This window comes from Diabrotica virgifera, chromosome 4 (genome assembly GCF_917563875.1).
Source record: "Diabrotica virgifera virgifera chromosome 4, PGI_DIABVI_V3a".
In the NCBI taxonomy this organism is placed as follows: Eukaryota; Metazoa; Arthropoda; class Insecta; order Coleoptera; family Chrysomelidae; genus Diabrotica; species Diabrotica virgifera.
This window is the reverse complement of record NC_065446.1, coordinates 20,100,106-20,118,972: the sequence shown is the minus strand read 5'-3', so window position 1 is coordinate 20,118,972 and position 18,867 is coordinate 20,100,106. Positions and strand designations below refer to the sequence as shown.

The 18,867-nt window shown below is 33.5% G+C and overlaps 1 protein-coding gene across 1 annotated transcript in view; it reads left to right on the top strand.

Moving 5' to 3' along the window:
- The window catches only part of LOC126882938 (cuticlin-4), a 122,693-nt gene that overhangs the window by 24,456 nt on the left and 79,370 nt on the right, over positions 1–18,867 (top strand). Inside the window, exon 3 of the mRNA XM_050648014.1 lies at positions 16,765–16,813. Within this exon, the coding sequence (XP_050503971.1) occupies positions 16,765–16,813 (49 nt within the window). The remainder of the gene's footprint in view (positions 1–16,764; positions 16,814–18,867) is intronic.

Sequence of the window (18,867 nt, the reverse complement as noted above, 5' to 3'; positions counted from 1 at the left end):
GAGATGGCACTTAAAGAAGATATTTACCTACAGATGTGCATCTTTTCTGTTCTTTAGCGTTTCAAGTGTAATTTATTCCTGGATTTTGTGATTTTTGTGGTTCTAACGTCATTTGTTGTTCTTCTTTATATTAATTCTTCTTTAGATAGTCATTCCCTGCATCCTTTTCGATGTGATTCGGGTCTACTAATTCCTTTACTTTCGTTATTGGGCCTGTCATAAAGCGCCATGTTTCTTTTTATAAACCATAAGGATCGTACTTCTGTATTCAGTTTTTCGATCTGATGTTCATTTCGCGAAATATTCGCTTTTTTGTGAGACTTTGTGACTCGCCCATTTCCTTACGCACCGCTTAATTCGTCAGATTTTTTTAAATATACACCGTGCTTCATATTTACATCTACTTACCTTGTCTTAATCTGACGTTTTCGAGTTTTTCCAATGATAGATTTTTTGCGCTGCCTTCATAGGCGTAACCAGGGGGTTTTGGGGGTTATAACGCCCCCTCCGCCATTGGGATGGACTTTGAGCTCTATACGCTTAACACCATACCTCTCAGAGACCTTCCAGTAGTTGTAACCCCCCCCCCCTTTCCGGTAGTTGAAACCCCCCTTAGGATCATCCTGGTTACGCCTATGGCTGCCTTCAACGCACGCCTCTGTATTAAAAGTTCATATTATATACAGTTGAGTCCGGGAATCTTTACCCGTGCGTCATCATTTACAGCATACGAAATAAGTCGATGATAAGTCGGAAATTGAAATTTACTAAACGCAACAGCAAGTGACAGTAAGCGACTTGCTGTTGCGTTTAATAAATTTCAATTTCCGACTTATCATCGACTTATTTCGTATGCTTTAAATGATGACGCACGGGTAAAGATTCCCGGACTCAACTGTAGGTAGAGGTATATTTACAGGGTACAAAGGTTTCTCCCCATGTGATTTTCTGACGCGTTCGAGTAAAGCGCAAAATTCCCGCTTGGGCTCCCCTACCAAAAGTTTTACTTCTCATTCATTCAGGTTTTCCAGGTTATTTAATTTCCAATATTGATTATGGTAGGGGAGCTCAAGCGGGGATTTTTGCAGTTACTAGAGCGCGTCAGATTAGCATATGGGGAGAAACCTGGTACCCTGCAGATGTACCTCTACCATATATTGGCTCTTAACACAGGGGAGTTCGTTAAGGGGGACCTGAAAAAAATCTATCCTTAAAAATACTCGAAATTGTCAGATTAAGATAAGGTAAGTTAAGTACATGCAAAAGATTGTATATTTCAAAAATCTGACGATTTGAAAAAGGGTAAGGAGGTGAAAAAGGGTAAGGAAATGGGTGATTCCCAAAGTTTCACAAGAAAAAAGCGAATATTTTGCGCAATGAATGACAGATCGAAAAGCTAAAAAATATGTGCTAATATTTTTTAAAAATCTATCGAATGATACCAAACAGGACAAAAATAGTCAATTACGTCATCACGCCCAGATGGATGACGTCATTAGTACGATATATATGTCAAAAAATCATAATTTAAAAATCGAATAACTTTTGAATTTTTTTTTTTCTAATTCTGTAAATAAAGCAATTTACAGGGGGGTCAAAATATAGTGAATAATCCTGTACTCTAAAGTCGTCCCTAAAGCCCAAATAGCTATGATGATTGCCGACCTCCGTCGTGGAGATGGCACTTGAAGAAGATATTTACCTACAGATGTGCAACTTTTCTGTTCTTTAGCGTTTCAAGTGTAATTTATTCCTGGTTTTTGTGATTTTTGTGGTTCTAACGTCATTTGTTGTTCTTCTTTATATTATTTCTTCTTTAGATAGTCATTCCCTGCATCCTTTTCGATGTGATTCGGGTCTACTAATTCCTTTACTTTCGTTATTGGGCCTGTCATAAAGCGCCATGTTTCTTTTTATAAACCATAAGGATCGTACTTCTGTATTCAGTTTTTCGATCTGATGTTCATTTCGCGAAATATTCGTTTTTTTGTGAGCCTTTGTGACTCGCCCATTTCCTTACGCACCGCTCAATTCGTCAGATTTTTTTAAATATACACCGTGCTTCATATTTACATATACTTACCTTGTCTTAATCTGACGTTTTCGAGTTTTTCCAATTATAGATTTTTTGCGCTGCCTTCATAGGCGTAACCTGGGGGTTTTGGGGGTTATAATCCCCCCCATTGGGATGGACTTTGAGCTCTATACGCTTAACACCATACCTCTCAGAGACCTTCCAGTAGTTGTAACCCCCCCCCCTTTCCGGTAGTTGAAACCCCCCTTAGGATCATCCTGGTTACGCCTATGGCTGCCTTCAACGCACGCCTCTGTATTAAAAGTTCATATTATATACAGTTGAGTCCGGGAATCTTTACCCGTGCGTCATCATTTACAGCATACGAAATAAGTCGATGATAAGTCGGAAATTGAAATTTACTAAACGCAACAGCAAGTGACAGTAAGCGACTTGCTATTGCGTTTAATAAATTTCAATTTCCGACTTATCATCGACTTATTTCGTATGCTTTAAATGATGATGCACGGGTAAAGATTCCCGGACTCAACTGTAGGTAGAGGTATATTTACAGGGTACAAAGGTTTCTCCCCATGTGATTTTCTGACGCGTTCGAGTAAAGCGCAAAATTCCCGCTTGGGCTCCCCTACCAAAAGTTTTGCTTCTCATTCATTCAGGTTTTCCAGGTTATTTAATTTCCATTATTGATTATGGTAGGGGAGCCCAAGCGGGGATTTTTGCAGTTACTCGAGCTCGTCAGATTAGCATATGGGTAGAAACCTGGTACCCTGCAGATGTACCTCAACCATATATTGGCTCTTAACACAGGGGAGTTCGTTAAGGGGGGCCTGAAAAAAAATCTATCCTTAAAAATACTCGAAATTGTCAGATTAAGATAAGGAAAGTTAAGTACATGCAAAATAGTGTATATTTCAAAAATCTGACGATTTGAAAAAGGGTAAGGAGGTGAAAAAGAGTAAGGAAATGGGTGAGTCCCAAAGCTTCACAAGAAAAAAGCGAATATTTCGCGAAATGCATGACAGATCGAAAAGCTAAAAAATATGTCCTCATATTTTTTAAAAATCTATCGAATGATACCAAACACGACTTCCCACGGAGACGGGTGGGGGTAAATTTAATATTTTAAGTACGAATCCCGCGATATTTCGCGAAATTAACATCAGATCGAAAAACTGTAAAACACACTTATTCAATACTTTTGAAAAATCTATCGAATGGCACCAAACACGACCCCCCACGGAGGTGAAATGGTGGGTTACTTTAAAATCTTAAATAGGAGCCCCCATTTTTTATTGCAGATTTAGATTCCTTGCATAAAAATAAGACACTTTTATTCGAAATATTTTTTCGAATTATGGATAGATGGCGTTATAATCGGAAAAAATGATTATTGGAAATTGAAAATTAAATTAAAAAATTGCAAGCGCTCACTAAAATGGAAGACTTTACTTAACTTTTTTTGGTTTTAGGACCTATTCTTCACAACCCAATAGGTCTCCATAACGCTTGAGTGACTGCACATTTAGCATACTTTGCTCCCCTACTATTATTTATTTGCATTTTATGTAACATATCACTGAATAGCACGTCAAAAGCATGTTAAAATAGCACGTCTATGGATAGCCCAGAATTTGTACCTATAAACTATGCTCATTTCTATTTACGTTGTAAAGAATTTGCATTTGTTTCGTTGACATTTTATGACCAAAAAAACTCAATACGTTTTATTTTCTTTACTTATGTCTTATGTCTATTTTGTCCTCTTGTAAATCTACTTTCACGCTTCTTAAAATATTTCTTCGTTGGCCTATGGTGAAAGAACAAGAGTAGAATATTTACTTACTAAATCTAACGTTTCCTGTTTATGAAGATCATAAAAACAAATTTTTGTTTAACATTATTGAAAGATACGACTCTGGTTATCGCAGTGGTATCAAATATATAATTTTGTAACCAGGCGGAAACTAGCAATTCCATGGAGCCCTATAAGGCACCAACATGCGGCCGTTGACCGCTAATTTCTTCTTCGGTGATAAACATACACGTTTAGTTGATGATACGCTGATAGGATCATCGTACATAGCAATTGTTTTCTAAATGGAAAGTATAAATTTTAGACATTTGGTGGGAACAGGAAAAAACAACTAGGTACTGGAACATTACTAATTACAGTTAAAATTTACATAAACAAACAAGATAAATACCTATGAATATGTACATCTTTAATATTTATTAATTTTTATTAATTAATATTTTATGTGTCAATCAATTTAATGTGTCATATGTTTGTCGAAAATCAATAAAGAATATGTTTAGAGACCGATTGAATTCATATGAATTACAAATGTAAAGACTGAAATAGTTTTGTACACACTTATGACAACAGGTAAAAGGGGGGAGAAGTGTACTTTTGAAGTGTGTAAAATTAATTCTTAGCTGAGCGCTTTCGGCTTATAAAGCCATCTTCGGAGCTATGGTCAAAAAGGTCAAAATACCACTATGAAGAGAGATGGGTTCCATTTATGATATGAAATACTTCTGTTTCTTATGTAGTTTTTTATTGGTTGGAAAAAACCTTGTCTGTCTGTTTAACAAATTGTTCAATATGCTGTTGGTTATTTTTGTATCCAGAAAAGTTAAACATCAAGAACAAGCACAAAGGACTTTCACACGAAAATTACATTACATATAAAACGAATATTTGATCATGGTAAGGTCAAAAAAACCTTACCATTTGAATACTGCGGTGTCAGATAGCAGAATCTATTCTGCTATCTGACACTGATTCAAATGGTAAGGTAAAATATTCGTTTTATATGTAATGTAATTTTCGTGTGAAAGTCCTTTGTGCTCGTTCTTGATGTTTAACTTTTCTGGATACAAAAATAACCAACAGCATATTGAACAATTTTTTAAACAGACAGACAAGGTTTTTTCCAACCAATAAAAAACTACATAAGAAACAGAAGTATTTCATATCATAAATGGAACCCATCTCTCTTCATAGTGGTATTTTGACCTTTTTGACCATAGCTCCGAAGATGGCTTTATAAGCCGAAAGCGCTCAGCTAAGAATTATTAATTTTACACACTTCAAAAGTACACTTCTCCCAGTGAATTAGCCAGGATCGGGTTAATCGTAAAAATTTGTTCTATTACTGGTCTGTTTACTCTAAAACCAATTGGGTATTCACCCAGGTTATCTCCAATTTTGGCATTAATTCTGTTTCTGACCGATATAGCTAGAACTTTATACGTTGGATCTTGCAATGTTGTACCCCTGTAGTTTTTACATTCCGTAACATTTGCTCTTTTGTATATTGGGCATAGCAGAGGTTCTCTGCATTGTTTTGGTATTTGCTCTTTGGTCCATACTTCACGTAACCCTTTTGTGATTTCTTCCTGTATGCTTTGACCAGGTTTCTTTATTAACTCTGCTATGATGATATTTTTACCGAGTGCTTTGTTATTTTTTAAATTCTTTATAATGTCTATTATTTTTACTTTTTTTAAGTTTTACTTCTTTAGGCAGGGGGTGAATTTTTACATTCCCTGGCGCATGCGCACACCGACAGTACAGTTGAGTCCGCGAGTCTTTACCCGTGCGTCATCACTTAAAGCATACGAAATAAGTCGGAAATCTATTTCACGCAACAACAACTGACAGAAAGTGGCTACTGTTCCGATTACGGGTTTTATTATAAAATTTGACGTTATCAAATATATAGAATGTCAAATGTAAGTTTTGCTTCAAAATTTTTGCGCAGAATTACAGCTACATTTGAAGTAGCTTAATAAATTATTTTATTATTATTGATTAATAAATAAATAAACAATTTATAAAAAAATCCAATAACATATTTTATTTTTGTTATTTTATTCATTTTGACGGAAATCTAAACACAGTCATTTCTTTACTGTTTGAATGACGTTAGCTTTGTATGTTTTAAATATTAATTGCCTAAATATAATTATTTACCTTAAAATTTCAAAGCCCAATATAAAATTAGTTGTGAAAACAACTGTTTGTGTAATATAGAGAAACTTCAAAACGCAAAAATTCGACAAAAACCGCAAAAAATTCAACTGACTGACAGCTACAAAATTAAACAAATCAGAAACGTCAAACAAATTGTGCTTAAAATATGAAAACATACCGAATCGTCTTTTTTTGTACCGATCTCTTTTCAATGCACTGAGTCTAGATGGTTCATAAAAATAACATGTGTTGTTACTTAATAACAAACGGCAGCTGGTTTGTCATGAGTTTCATGCATGGAAGAGAATGATGCTAGATAAAAAGTATGTGTTTTATCTCGCCAGGTATTAATGACGCACGGGTAAAGACTCGCGGACTCAACTGTATATTAGTCAATTATCGTTATACAGTTGAGTCCGCGAGTCTTTACCCGTGCGTCATCATTTAAGGCATACGAAATAAGTCTAAAATCTATTTCACGCAACAACAACTGACCGAAAGTGGCTACTGTTCCGATTACGGGTTTTATTATAAAATTTGACGTTATCAAATAATATATAGAATGTCAAATGTAAGTTTTGCTTCAAAATTTTTGTGCAGAATTACAGCTACATTTGAAGTAGCTTAATAAATTCTTATATTATTATTGATTTATAAATAAATAAACAATTTATAAAAAAATTCAGTAACATATTTTATTTTTGTTATTTTATTCACTTTGATGGAAATCTAAACACAATAATTTCTTTACTGTGTGAATGACGTTAGCTTTGTATGTTTTAAATAGTAATTGCCAAAATATAATTATTTACCTTAAAATTTCAAAGCCCAATATAAAATTAGTTGTGAAAACAACTGTTTGTGTAATATAAAGAAACTTCAAAACGCAAAAATTCGACAAAAACCGCAAAAAATTCAACTGATTAAGCCACAAAAGTAAACAAAGCAGAAACGTCAAACAAATTGTGCTTAAAATATGAAAACATACCGAATCGTCTTTTTGTGTACCTATCTCTTTTCAATGCACTGAGTCTAGATGGTTCATAAAAATAACATGTGTTGTTACTTAATAACAAACGGCAGCTGGTTTGTCATGAGTTTCATGCGTGGAAGAGAATGATGCTAGATAAAAAGTATGTGTTTTATCTCTTCAGGTATTAATGACGCACGGGTAAAGACTCGCGGACTCAACTGTATATGAGAGTATATTTAGCCGCTCAAACGTTATACGGGATCGGATTGGGTGTTAAAGTCATCTGTTAATAATTGTTGGAGATTATGGATCAACAAATGTTGTGTATATTAGTTTTTATTGTTGTGATGGCAGAGAAAAAAGCAAGTTTATAATTGTAGTGACTTTTTAAAAAATAGTGTTTAAAAGCGACAGGTACGTAATAATTGTAAATGTTTCAGTATCCTAATAAAAATTACATAGGTACCTACCTATTTCAAAAATTTAAAATGAGCCTATCAAAATAGCATGTAATGCTTTGATTTACATAATTTGATTACCATCAAAATTTCTGTCAATATTCACCTAATATATTGTTTTATGACTCTATGGTTTGTTGTATTTTAATATTTCAATATTCTACAAAAATCAAAATAATTTGGTTAAATTCAGAACTGTCAAAAGTTTAAACCGTTTAGTTCGTCGATCTTTCCACATGATGCAGGTGTCTTCGTGGGTAGAAGTGTAAGATGAATTAATTCCAATATTAACTGCGCAAACATAAGCGGGTTCGAACCCCAATAGAAACTTTTATTTTTTTGTTTTTTTTTATACATTTTATGATTGTAAGTACCTATATTTATTATATAATTTTTTTTCAGAAAATACGTATTTAGTTAAAACTTTTTCCGACAATTATTGTTCAGAAATCATTTGTGGCATTTTTCAATGTGTTTGTGTGTGTTTTATTCTTTTACTTTTTTAATTTTTGGTACTATTTTGATAAAATTTTTTGAAAAGTAGTAAGTATTAAAATTAATTTAGTGTTTAAATAAAATATAAATAAACTGTTTAAAGTGTATTAATTTCGTTGAAATCATATAATAGAAGTTTAACTTATTACGTGCGTACAAAGTACACACACATTCTTTTTTTTTTTAGTATCATATCATCGTTATTCCGGTTTATTGGTTCTTCTAGTGGCTGCTGTATTTGAAGGTTATGTTCTTCATCTGTGTTTAATACACTTATCTGATCCATCTTTTCATCTATTCCTCCTACTCAATGTTCGTCCTTCTATCTTTATAACATTGCGGTGGGGTTTTATAATGACTTCGCCCTCTTTTTATTTCTTGGTAGAAGTTCCTGACTTTGTTATTTATAAAATCTTCTTTAATATTTAAATCATCTTGGAGGAGACTACTAACTCAGTGAGAGCTTTATTAGTGGACTGTTTGGCATAGGGTGAATTTAAAATAGAATAAAAAAAATAACAGTAAAAAAACCAGACCTTAAAGTAAATTGTAATAAAAATATTTCCTACCTTGTCATTTCTCGTTGCACAAGCTGGAGCAGGCCTGCTATTTTTCGTACTGCTATTGCTGAGTAGTGTAAATCACTCGCGAGGACTATATTGAGTTTCTATACACTTTTCGGAATAATTGTAAGTGACTGTTAACCAAGAGAGTTGGTTGGCGAATTGTCTTTTTAAAATGAGGCGAGTAGGCAGGTAATTACATACAAAAAACTTAAAGGTTTTTACTTGAAAATAATGATAAAAATTAATACATACTCACTGAATTAGGTATTGGCCTACTCGTATATACGGGGTGTCCCATAATATTGAAAAGAAAATGAATTAAAATATTCTTTACAAAAACAAGAAAATTAAAAATTGTTATTCCTACTTATGTGGACGAACCACAACCGCCCACCACAATACGCAGTATTGTTACGGCTCAAAAGGCAAAGGACATAATTTTACTATAGAGCGTTTATATATACCACTATTAGTTTTCACTGTGACCACTCTAACTATACCATCAGATCCAGGATGAACCTCAATTATACGGCCCAAAGGCCATGGTAGCGGGGGAATATTATTTTGGCGGATTACCACTAAGGTACCTAGTTGGACGTTTGGAGACGGAGAATTCCATTTAGCCCTTTGATGAAGAGTTTGAGACTTTCGAAGTTTGGAAGCTCTTATAAGAAAAGGGCCCGCAAAATCAACTCCAACATTACTGAAAGGTTTTAGTTGAGATATTCGAGCTAGCGGTAGATTTCCCATTAACGGAACTGGATACAAAGGATTCACCTTAAAACATTTAACACACTTAAGTAGACAGTACTCTACGAATGGCTCGTTTGGAAGATATAATCCAAACACGCTGAGAAAGTAGGTATTGAACAGTTTGAAGCCCGGCGTGTAGATATTGCAGATGAGTAGATTCAATAATCATATCTGTTAATTTACAACTGTTAGGAAGTAATGCCGGAAATTTGCGATCATACGAAATGGGCACATTACCTAGGCAACTACCTACACGTAGAATTCCCTTTGCATCGATAAAAGGTGAAAGCTTTCTTAAATTTTTTGGAAGCAGCTGTTTATCTTGGATAAAATTTATTAAAGTATTAAAAAAGATCTGCTGTGTTTGTTTAACAAAAACCAGTAAGGAGTTATGTTGCTCCAATAAACTTAAACAACCTATTTCCAGATTACCATATCGGTTTTTGGTTACATAATGGAAAAAACGAATAATGTAACACAAACATCGAACACACCTATTTAAAGACGAATGACGATCCAATAAAATATCTAAAAAATTATTGGGAATTTCAGCAATCAATGCGACAGTCCGCACTTCCAAATTTACATTAGTAGACTCCTTTGAATTAAGTTCAAAGAACGTTAGCGGATCAGATTTTAAGAAGGTTGGCCCCGCCCACCATTTGGAACAGTTAATTAACTCAGAGGGTAAGCAACCCCTTGAACCAATGTCAGCAGGATTTTCTTCAGAAGGAACATAGTGCCAACATGAAGAAGTTACTCGTTCCTGCACATAAGCTACTCTATTGCTCACAAAAGTTTTCCACTGATGAGGGGAAGATTGTAACCAACGTAATGTAACAGCAGAATCAGAATAACAGTATATTTCCTTGATTTCTACTTTATCTTTAATAACAGAAGAAACAAAGGAGACTAGTCGAGCCACTAAAATCGCAGCAGACAATTCTAATCTTGGAATAGTAAGTCCCTTATTAATGGGTGCGACCTTAGATTTAGCTATAACAAAAGAAACAAAAGGTTGGCCTGAAGGTGATAAGCATCGAAAGTACAAGACAGCGCAGTAACCTTTCTCGCTAGCGTCACCAAAACAGTGAACTTCTAAGCGTAAAATATCGTCAATTAATAAACGACGAGGTAAATTTAATTTACTCAAATATGCTACATCATCAATGTATTTTTTCCACAAACGGATAATTTCTTTTGATGGAGCATCATCCCAACCAATCTTTTGAGTCCATATTCTTTGAATAAGGTGTTTAATTAGAAATGTTATTGGAGATAAAAATCCAAGAGGATCAAATATTTTTGCTAAATTGGACAAAAGATGACGTTTTGTACAAGAAGAGTCTAAAACTTGAACTTTAAAAGCAAATGTATCCGAAGAAGCGTCCCATTCCAACCCTAATACTTTAAGTGTTTTGGACGAAATACCATCATTAAATGTAAGAGGTTTTATTGCTAAATCTGATACAGCTAATCCTTTCAATAAATCGGGTACATTACTGGACCATTTTTTCAACTCAAAACCTCCTTTGGCAAGTAAGGCAATAAGTTCGTCTCTTAGTGCTAAGGCATTTTCGAAACTAGGACAGGAAGAAACGATATCATCAACGTAGGTTCCAGTTTTAAGTGCCTCGGCTGCTAGAGGAAAAGAATCCCCGTCATCATTAGCCAACTGATGTAGACATCTAATAGCAAGATAAGGAGAACAAGAGAGACCATAAACAACTCTGTTGATACGAAGATCTCGAACAGGTTCAGAATTATTAAAACGCCAAAGTACTCTTTGATAATCTGTTTGAGTAGGATTAATTAAAATTTGCCTATACATTTTAGAAATATCGGCCGTAATTACATAACCATGCAATCGAAAATTAATCAAAATTGTACAGATGTCAGTCTGAAGCTTAGGACCAGTGAATAATTTGTCATTGAGTGAGGGTTGATTTGGAAGATGCCCGGAACCATTAAAAACGACCCTTAATTTACTTGTTAGACTTTTAGGTCTTAAAACACAATGATGCGATAAATAGTAAACATAAGGTGAATCGAAGTTATTCAATGGGACAGGTTCCATGTGACCGAGCTCAACAAATTTCTTCATAAAAGTGCGGTATTGGTCATAAAGTTCAGGAGATTTTTGAAGCCTTCTTTCTAATGAATAAAACCTACTAAGAGCAAGTGATCTAATATTAGGAAAGACAGGATTTTCTTCCTTAAAAGGTAGATCTACTACAAAGCGTCCTGATTGTTCACGCGTATAAGTATTCATAAACATATTTTCCACTTTAGCGTCATCAGGAGCTAAGCAAAAAACTTCAGGGACTGCTTCTAATTCCCAGAATTTCTTTATTTGCTGATCCAAAGAAACCGTATCTTCAACTTGGCAAAATAAAGAAGTAAGAGTAGGTGCCTTTGAAATATTTACTTTTTCCATAAGCACATAGCCAAATATAGTATTAATTGCATCAGGTTGATCTTGATTGCCGTAAATACGTCCATCCAAAAGAATTGTAGAGAATACATCAGCTCCTAAAAGAATGTCTATGGATCCTCTACGAAAGAAGTTATCATCTGCTAACTTTAAATTAGCAATATGGGGCCAAGTATTAACTTCTAAATTACATAAAGGCTGATCCTCACATATTTTTGTCAAGACTAACGCATCGGTTGTCAAAATAGGAGAAGATTTACGTACTGGTTTAAAATAAATGGTAACCCCACCTAAATTAGTGTTCGACTGCATAGAACCTAATCCTTGGATGTTAGGTGAAGTTTTCATGGGACGTAAACCTAAACGCCTAAGGGTCTTTTGACAGATGAAGGACGTCATGCTTCCCGAATCTAACAGACACCTAACAGGTTGGTAGTTACCGTGACAATCAAGCACCTCAATGCATGCAGTGGAAAGCAAAGTACTTTTATCAGCGGAAGAAAAACACACAGAAACGGATGATCCAGTCGTTGAATTTAAAGTGGATGCCGCCGAATCTTGAACATTCTCTTCTTTCTTAGAAGAGGAGAAGCAAAGTAGTGTATGATGTTTTTTATGGCACGAGTGACAAGTCCATGTAGATTTGCATAGGCTAGAACGATGTGATCCAAGACAGTTAATACACATCTTGTTCTTTTTTATTAATTGAAATCGATCTACAGGAGATTTTGCCAAAAAAACGGAGCATTTATAAATGGCATGGGTATCATTAGTTTTACAGATAGAACATTTTGGTTCAGGTTCTGTTTGAGCAAGCAATGATGTAGATTTGGAAGAATTAGGTTTTTTAGAAAAGTTAGATTTTGGTTTAGTGTGAAAATCAATATTATCTAAAGCGAGACAACTTTGATTTAAAAAATCAATCAGTTTTTTATAGCTTGGGATGGTTGAATTATTATGAAAAAGCTCAAAACGTGTTACTAAAGAAACAGTTAATCGTTTTAAAATCATTTGAACAAGTATAAAATCCCAATGTACTGTGGGTAGTCCTAGCTTATTTAGAGATGCCACATTTTTCGAAAATGTATCTAACAACTTGCGTAGTTCTTTTGGATCTTCTGAAGTCAGTTGTGGTGAACTTTCAAGGTTATTCCATAAATTGGCAGCGATCACCCTAACATTATTAAACCTTTCACAAAGCAGATCATAGGCAATTGGATAATTGTTTGCTGTGATGTCAATATGATCCACAGCATCGCGCGCTGCACCCTTTAAACACGATAGTAACAAATTAAATTTGTCAATTGGTTGTAAGTAAGTAAGAGTATGAACGCGAGCATCAAACTGATCTATAAAACTTCTAAATTCAGTTATTTTTCCACTGAAAGATTTGCCATTTCCGGTTGCGGTAAATTAAAATAATTTATAGGTAAAGGATTTTGAGACTGTGAAGTTGGTGTAGTTTGCTGACTTGATGTTGAAGATTTTCTAAAGGCTTGCACGTATGTTAATTTAATTTTATAATATAATTTGTCAAAATTACTACGGCAATCATCTTCGACTTTAAATAGCGCGTCCTCATTATCTTGCTCAGAAACTAACATAATTATTTTATTATGAAGATCATAAAAATTGTCACGATTTTTTTTCAATCCTCATACATAACTTCCAAAACCGGGTAAAAATTCTTATCGTCAGCAGCTACCTTTAACGCAACATCATGAATTTCAGTCATTTGTTGCACTTCAACTTGTCTTAAAGATTGATATTTTTTAATTTTATCTGCCATTTTGTAAATTTAAATGTAGAATTAATAAATTTAGAAAAATATGAAATTAGCGTTAGGAAATAAAATAGGTTCACCACACGAAAATTAATAAAATACAACCGAACTTTGTGCTAATAAAATAGAAAACTATGTCCTCTGCTATTTGAATATTTATAGACAAAAAATAATTATAAAACATAAACCCTTTAAATAAAAATTACTGTGTAAAATAAACACACAGTTTCATCTATAATAGAGTCAACCTGTATAATAATTATTATAACAAAATTTGTCTATTGGCCGACGTTGACAATTTAATAATAATTACTTTTACATTAATGTGTTCCTTTTTTACTTAAAAAACAACATTAACTGAGGTATAGGTACCACTAACGATCGGCACAAACAAAAAACCAATTTACTAATTGATACGTGATTTTAATTTTGTAAAGAATATTTTATCGCCTTATGTTAAAGAATAACAAAAAAATAAAGTCAAAGGAAATGCGGTTAAATAACCTGAATTTGATTCTGATCTTTGTAAATTAGCAAAGTATGACAATAAAATCAAACAATTCAGGTTTAAAAGAAACTTTCCCCGACTATATTACCCTCTTAGAAAAATGAAAAATGCAAGAAAAAAATATAGAAAATGGATCTATCAGGCTCGTAACGGATCAATAAATCATCTTGGAGGAGACTACTAACTCAGTGAGAGCTTTATTAGTGGACTGTTTGGCATAGGGTGAATTTAAAATAGAATAAAAAAAATAACAGTAAAAAAACCAGACCTTAAAGTAAATTGTAATAAAAATATTTCCTACCTTGTCATTTCTCGTTGCACAAGCTGGAGCAGGCCTGCTATTTTTCGTACTGCTATTGCTGAGTAGTGTAAATCACTCGCGAGGACTATATTGAGTTTCTATACACTTTTCGGAATAATTGTAAGTGACTGTTAACCAAGAGAGTTGGTTGGCGAATTGTCTTTTTAAAATGAGGCGAGTAGGCAGGTAATTACATACAAAAAACTTTAAGGTTTTTACTTGAAAATAATGATAAAAATTAATACATACTCACTGAATTAGGTATTGGCCTACTCGTATATACGGGGTGTCCCATAATATTGAAAAGAAAATGAATTAAAATATTCTTTACAAAAACAAGAAAATTAAAAATTGTTATTCCTACTTATGTGGACGAACCAATATTATTTAATTTTTCCTCCAAGTACAACATTTTCCTTGTTTTGCCTATTTTCTTTACCTTCCTTCTCTTCGCAGCATATAGTTCTCTATTGTTCAAATTATCTTTTCTTATGCTATTGGATTCTGGCTCTATTCCTCTCCTCGATCGCTCTCTTACAATCACCATAATGCCAATCTTTTGTTTGTCTTCTATGGTTTTGGTAGTGTTAAGTCAGCTGCTTTTTGAATCGCTTCTCTGAGTCGTTCCCACCTACTGTCTATGTCTTGTGGTCGGAAACAGATTATTCGGGGGGTTTTTCGGGGTTTCTGAACACGAATACACCATCAGAACCGACCTACGAAAATCGAAAGCTCTCGAAATTCCACAAGATGGCGTGTGTATTGGTCACCCTAGGCACTGGGTGCTCCGAGAGCCGGTTTTTATGTTATATTCGGGTTCAGCAACCCCAAAACCCCCCGAGTAATCTGTTTGTACCAATTTGGTGCCGAAAACCCACGAAACTATAGTAGATGAAGTACCTCAGCAGTGACCCTGGACACCAGGTGCTTCGGAGATCTTTTCTGATGACGTATTTGTATTCAGTGACGAGTAATCTGTTTGCATCAATTTAATGCTGAAAACCCTCAAAACTCCAGATGATGTGCCTTAGCAGTAACCCTGGGCACCAGGTATATTGGGGGGTTAGTTATGATTGCGTATTCGTATTTGGTGACCCCAAGAACCCCCTGAATAAAAAAATCTGGCCCTTAATATACTAATTTTGACATGGTTATGCACTTTTGGATGCATTTTATGCACTTTAAAGTGCAATTATGTATTTCAGACATTGGGACACTGAACGTATATACCATAAATTGCATAAACTATTAAGATCGGAAAAATAATCCTTGTTTACTTTTTTGTCATTGAGTATAATATATAAACACCTATTTATAGTCATTAGTCAGCTGTATTTTTATTTTACCTTTCCTGTTCATTTACTAATTATTCTCGGTTTCTTCTTGAGCGACCACAGCCGCAAAAAAAGTTTGCTAGTTGAGTGCACATCTTATTATATAAATCTAGAACTTGAAAAATTATTAACTGTCAAGGTTGTGTCGGTGAATTATTTAAGATTGTTTTGTTTTGATTAACTGGATATACCATCTAAACAGTTAACAATCCGGAATTTTTTAATTGGTAGAACGATTGATGATGCACTTGTATTTTAAGTTAAGCTGTTAAACATATATACCTACAAATGTATATATTTCAAAGAGAGGATTTTACATTCTCCTGTACCTGTTAATAATAAAAAAGTTTTCGATATGGTTCCAACTTACAGGGACATACTGTATATATTCGGATATTAGTAATTATTCATTTGTTTTTAATTTTTAATATTATCCAAATATATATATATTATTCATTTTAATTTTCAAAACATACAGTCGGAAAAATGAAAGAATACCCATGAACGAACATATAAATCACGCTGTATTTTCCTGTCACCGTGTCACAAAGAAAATTGTCCAGTGCAAGTACATGTAACAATAATTATTACATGTACTTGCGCTGACCAATTTTTTGTGTGACACGGTGACAGGAAAATACAGCGTGTTTTATATGTTCGTTCATGGGTATTCTTTCATTTTTCCTACTGTATCTAAATTTTATGATATAATAATAAATCCACTTAGTAAATATTTGATTAGTTTTACTTACATGACTGAACCAGTATAGACATTTGCTCAATAATAATCAAAAATTTCGCTTACAAATCCTACACAGATACAGTTAATTTCTGGACTGAAATAGCATAGGATATGTAACTAATATTCTGCATACAAAACCTACTCGAATTCAGAAAAATTGTAACGTGATAGTATGAAAAAATAGAGGATACGGCAACGGTGTTACAAGTGATGGTCGGATCTAATGCCAAAATCTACACAGCACAGACATATTAGGGTGCACTAATATCCAAGATGTCCCAAATTTCTAGCCTTACAGGAAGACCGTTACTCGGAGGGCTACTAGCTCTTAGACTATTATATTTTTAAATATTTATTGTTTTGTTTATTTTATTAGATTTTAATATATATTTTTAATTTTCAGTGTGTTACTGCCTCCACAGCCATTGCTACCATCATCCCTTCGTCAACGAGTAAGTTTACTTTTAACCTTTTGCTAACAACAAAATTTGTTGTAAAATAGCTCCAGCGGAATTAAACACTTTCTCTTAATTACTACAACAATACATACTTGGTGTTGTACAATACCAAATAATTAGTTTTAAATGGGTGTTTCGCTTGTTTGCTATTTTGAATTAACGAAAGAATTTCAGTTACACACGTACGCAAGGGGAATGTGTACTGAGTTACAAAATCAGATAATTTATCACGTTAGTACAATACCACACGTTAACTATTTTTTTAACTCTATATTCCAGAGAAATAAGATTTTTCTGGTGACATATCCCCCTCCAGGCCGAAACCAAATTTTTTGAGGAATATGGACATCTATATTGATAACCTATAGATATGTTTCCTGCAGCCGATTTTGATGATGTACATGACAAATGAATATGAAGAAACGGTAAATTTTCTATTTTTTGGTCTATTAGTAAAAAGTGAAGCATTCTAAACAAATTTGAGAATAAGAAACTCATAAATCATATAAAAAGCTTCAATATGGCTTTCGCTGAATATGTCTATCCTTATTTCTTGCTTAGAAAATTGCAAAATAAATCATAAATTTTGAGATTTTATAAATGTTCATAACTTATGTACAAATTAAGTTAGAACCTTCTTATTACACGGAATGCTGAGACTTCTTGTGCTTAAATTATATTTTAGATTTCAAAGCAATTGGTCAAATAGTTTAAAAGTTATTTAATTTGTTTATCCCAAATTCATTTTTTTTGCAACACTATAAGTCAGAAAATTATGAGGTTACAGTAATACTTCGGACAGTTTATGAAAGAAGAACATTTATACTATTAACTTAATTTAAAAAAAAATGACAAAAGTTTATTTTAAACAGTGTAAAATTATTTGCAAACACATGTAAATTATTTGCTGACTTATAAACAACTAGAATAACTTTTTAACCGTTACCCGTAAGGAAAATTTTTATACACATTTATAAAGAAAAACAACTGTCCTAGGACAATTAGGGACGAAGTTAGCCCCCCTTTTTTTTAATTCACATGTTCTTCCAAAATAATTTTGCAATATTTAGAATTATTTTTTGTCATTTTTTTTAATTAAATTAATAGTATAAATCTTCTTCTTTCATAAACTATCCAAAGTATTACTGTAACTTCATCATTTTCTGACTTGTAGTGTTGGAAAAAAAATTAATTTGGGATAAACAAATTAAATAACTTTTAAACTATTTGACCAATTACCTTGAAATTCAGGATATGATTTAACCACCAGAAGTCTCAGTATTCCGTGTAATAAGAAGGTTTTAAGTTAATTTTTACATAAGTTATGAGTATTTATAAAAACCCATAATTTATGATTTATTTTGCAATTTTCGAAGTAACCAATAAGAATAGAAATATTCAGCGAACGCCATATTGAAGTTTTTTATACGATTTATGAGTTTCTTACTGTCAAATTTGTTTAGAAGCCTTAACTATTTGTTAATAGACGAAAAAAGCGAAAATTTACCGTTTTTCGATCTTCATTCAAAATCGGCTGCAGGAAACATATAGGTTATTATTATAGATGTCCATACTACTCAAAAAATTTGATTTCGGCCTGGAGGGGGTTGTGTCACCAACAGGATATTTTTTTCCTTATTTCTCTGAACTACTAGAAGACTAGTAGTTTTGTTGACTGAATAAAATAGAAAATCATACAAATTTATTATTGCGAGGCACATTCTATTGCATACGCATATTGCCTTACTACACTGAATGCAACAAGTTGTGGGCATATGCCTTTGTTTACGTCGTCATCATCATCAATGGTACTAGAACCCTATAAAAGAGCTTCGACTTTCCCAAGTCTATTACGCCAGTCAGTTCTATCCATTTTCATCTGTTGCCAATTTGCTACGCCTATTTTTCTACCTCGTCTAAACCATTCTTCCATCTGAGTTTTGGTCTACCCCTATTTCTACTTCCCACAGGATGTGACAAGGATTTTTCTAGGAGGGTTGTTCTGCTGTAATCTTGCTAGATGTCCTGCCCATCTTAGTCTTCCTATT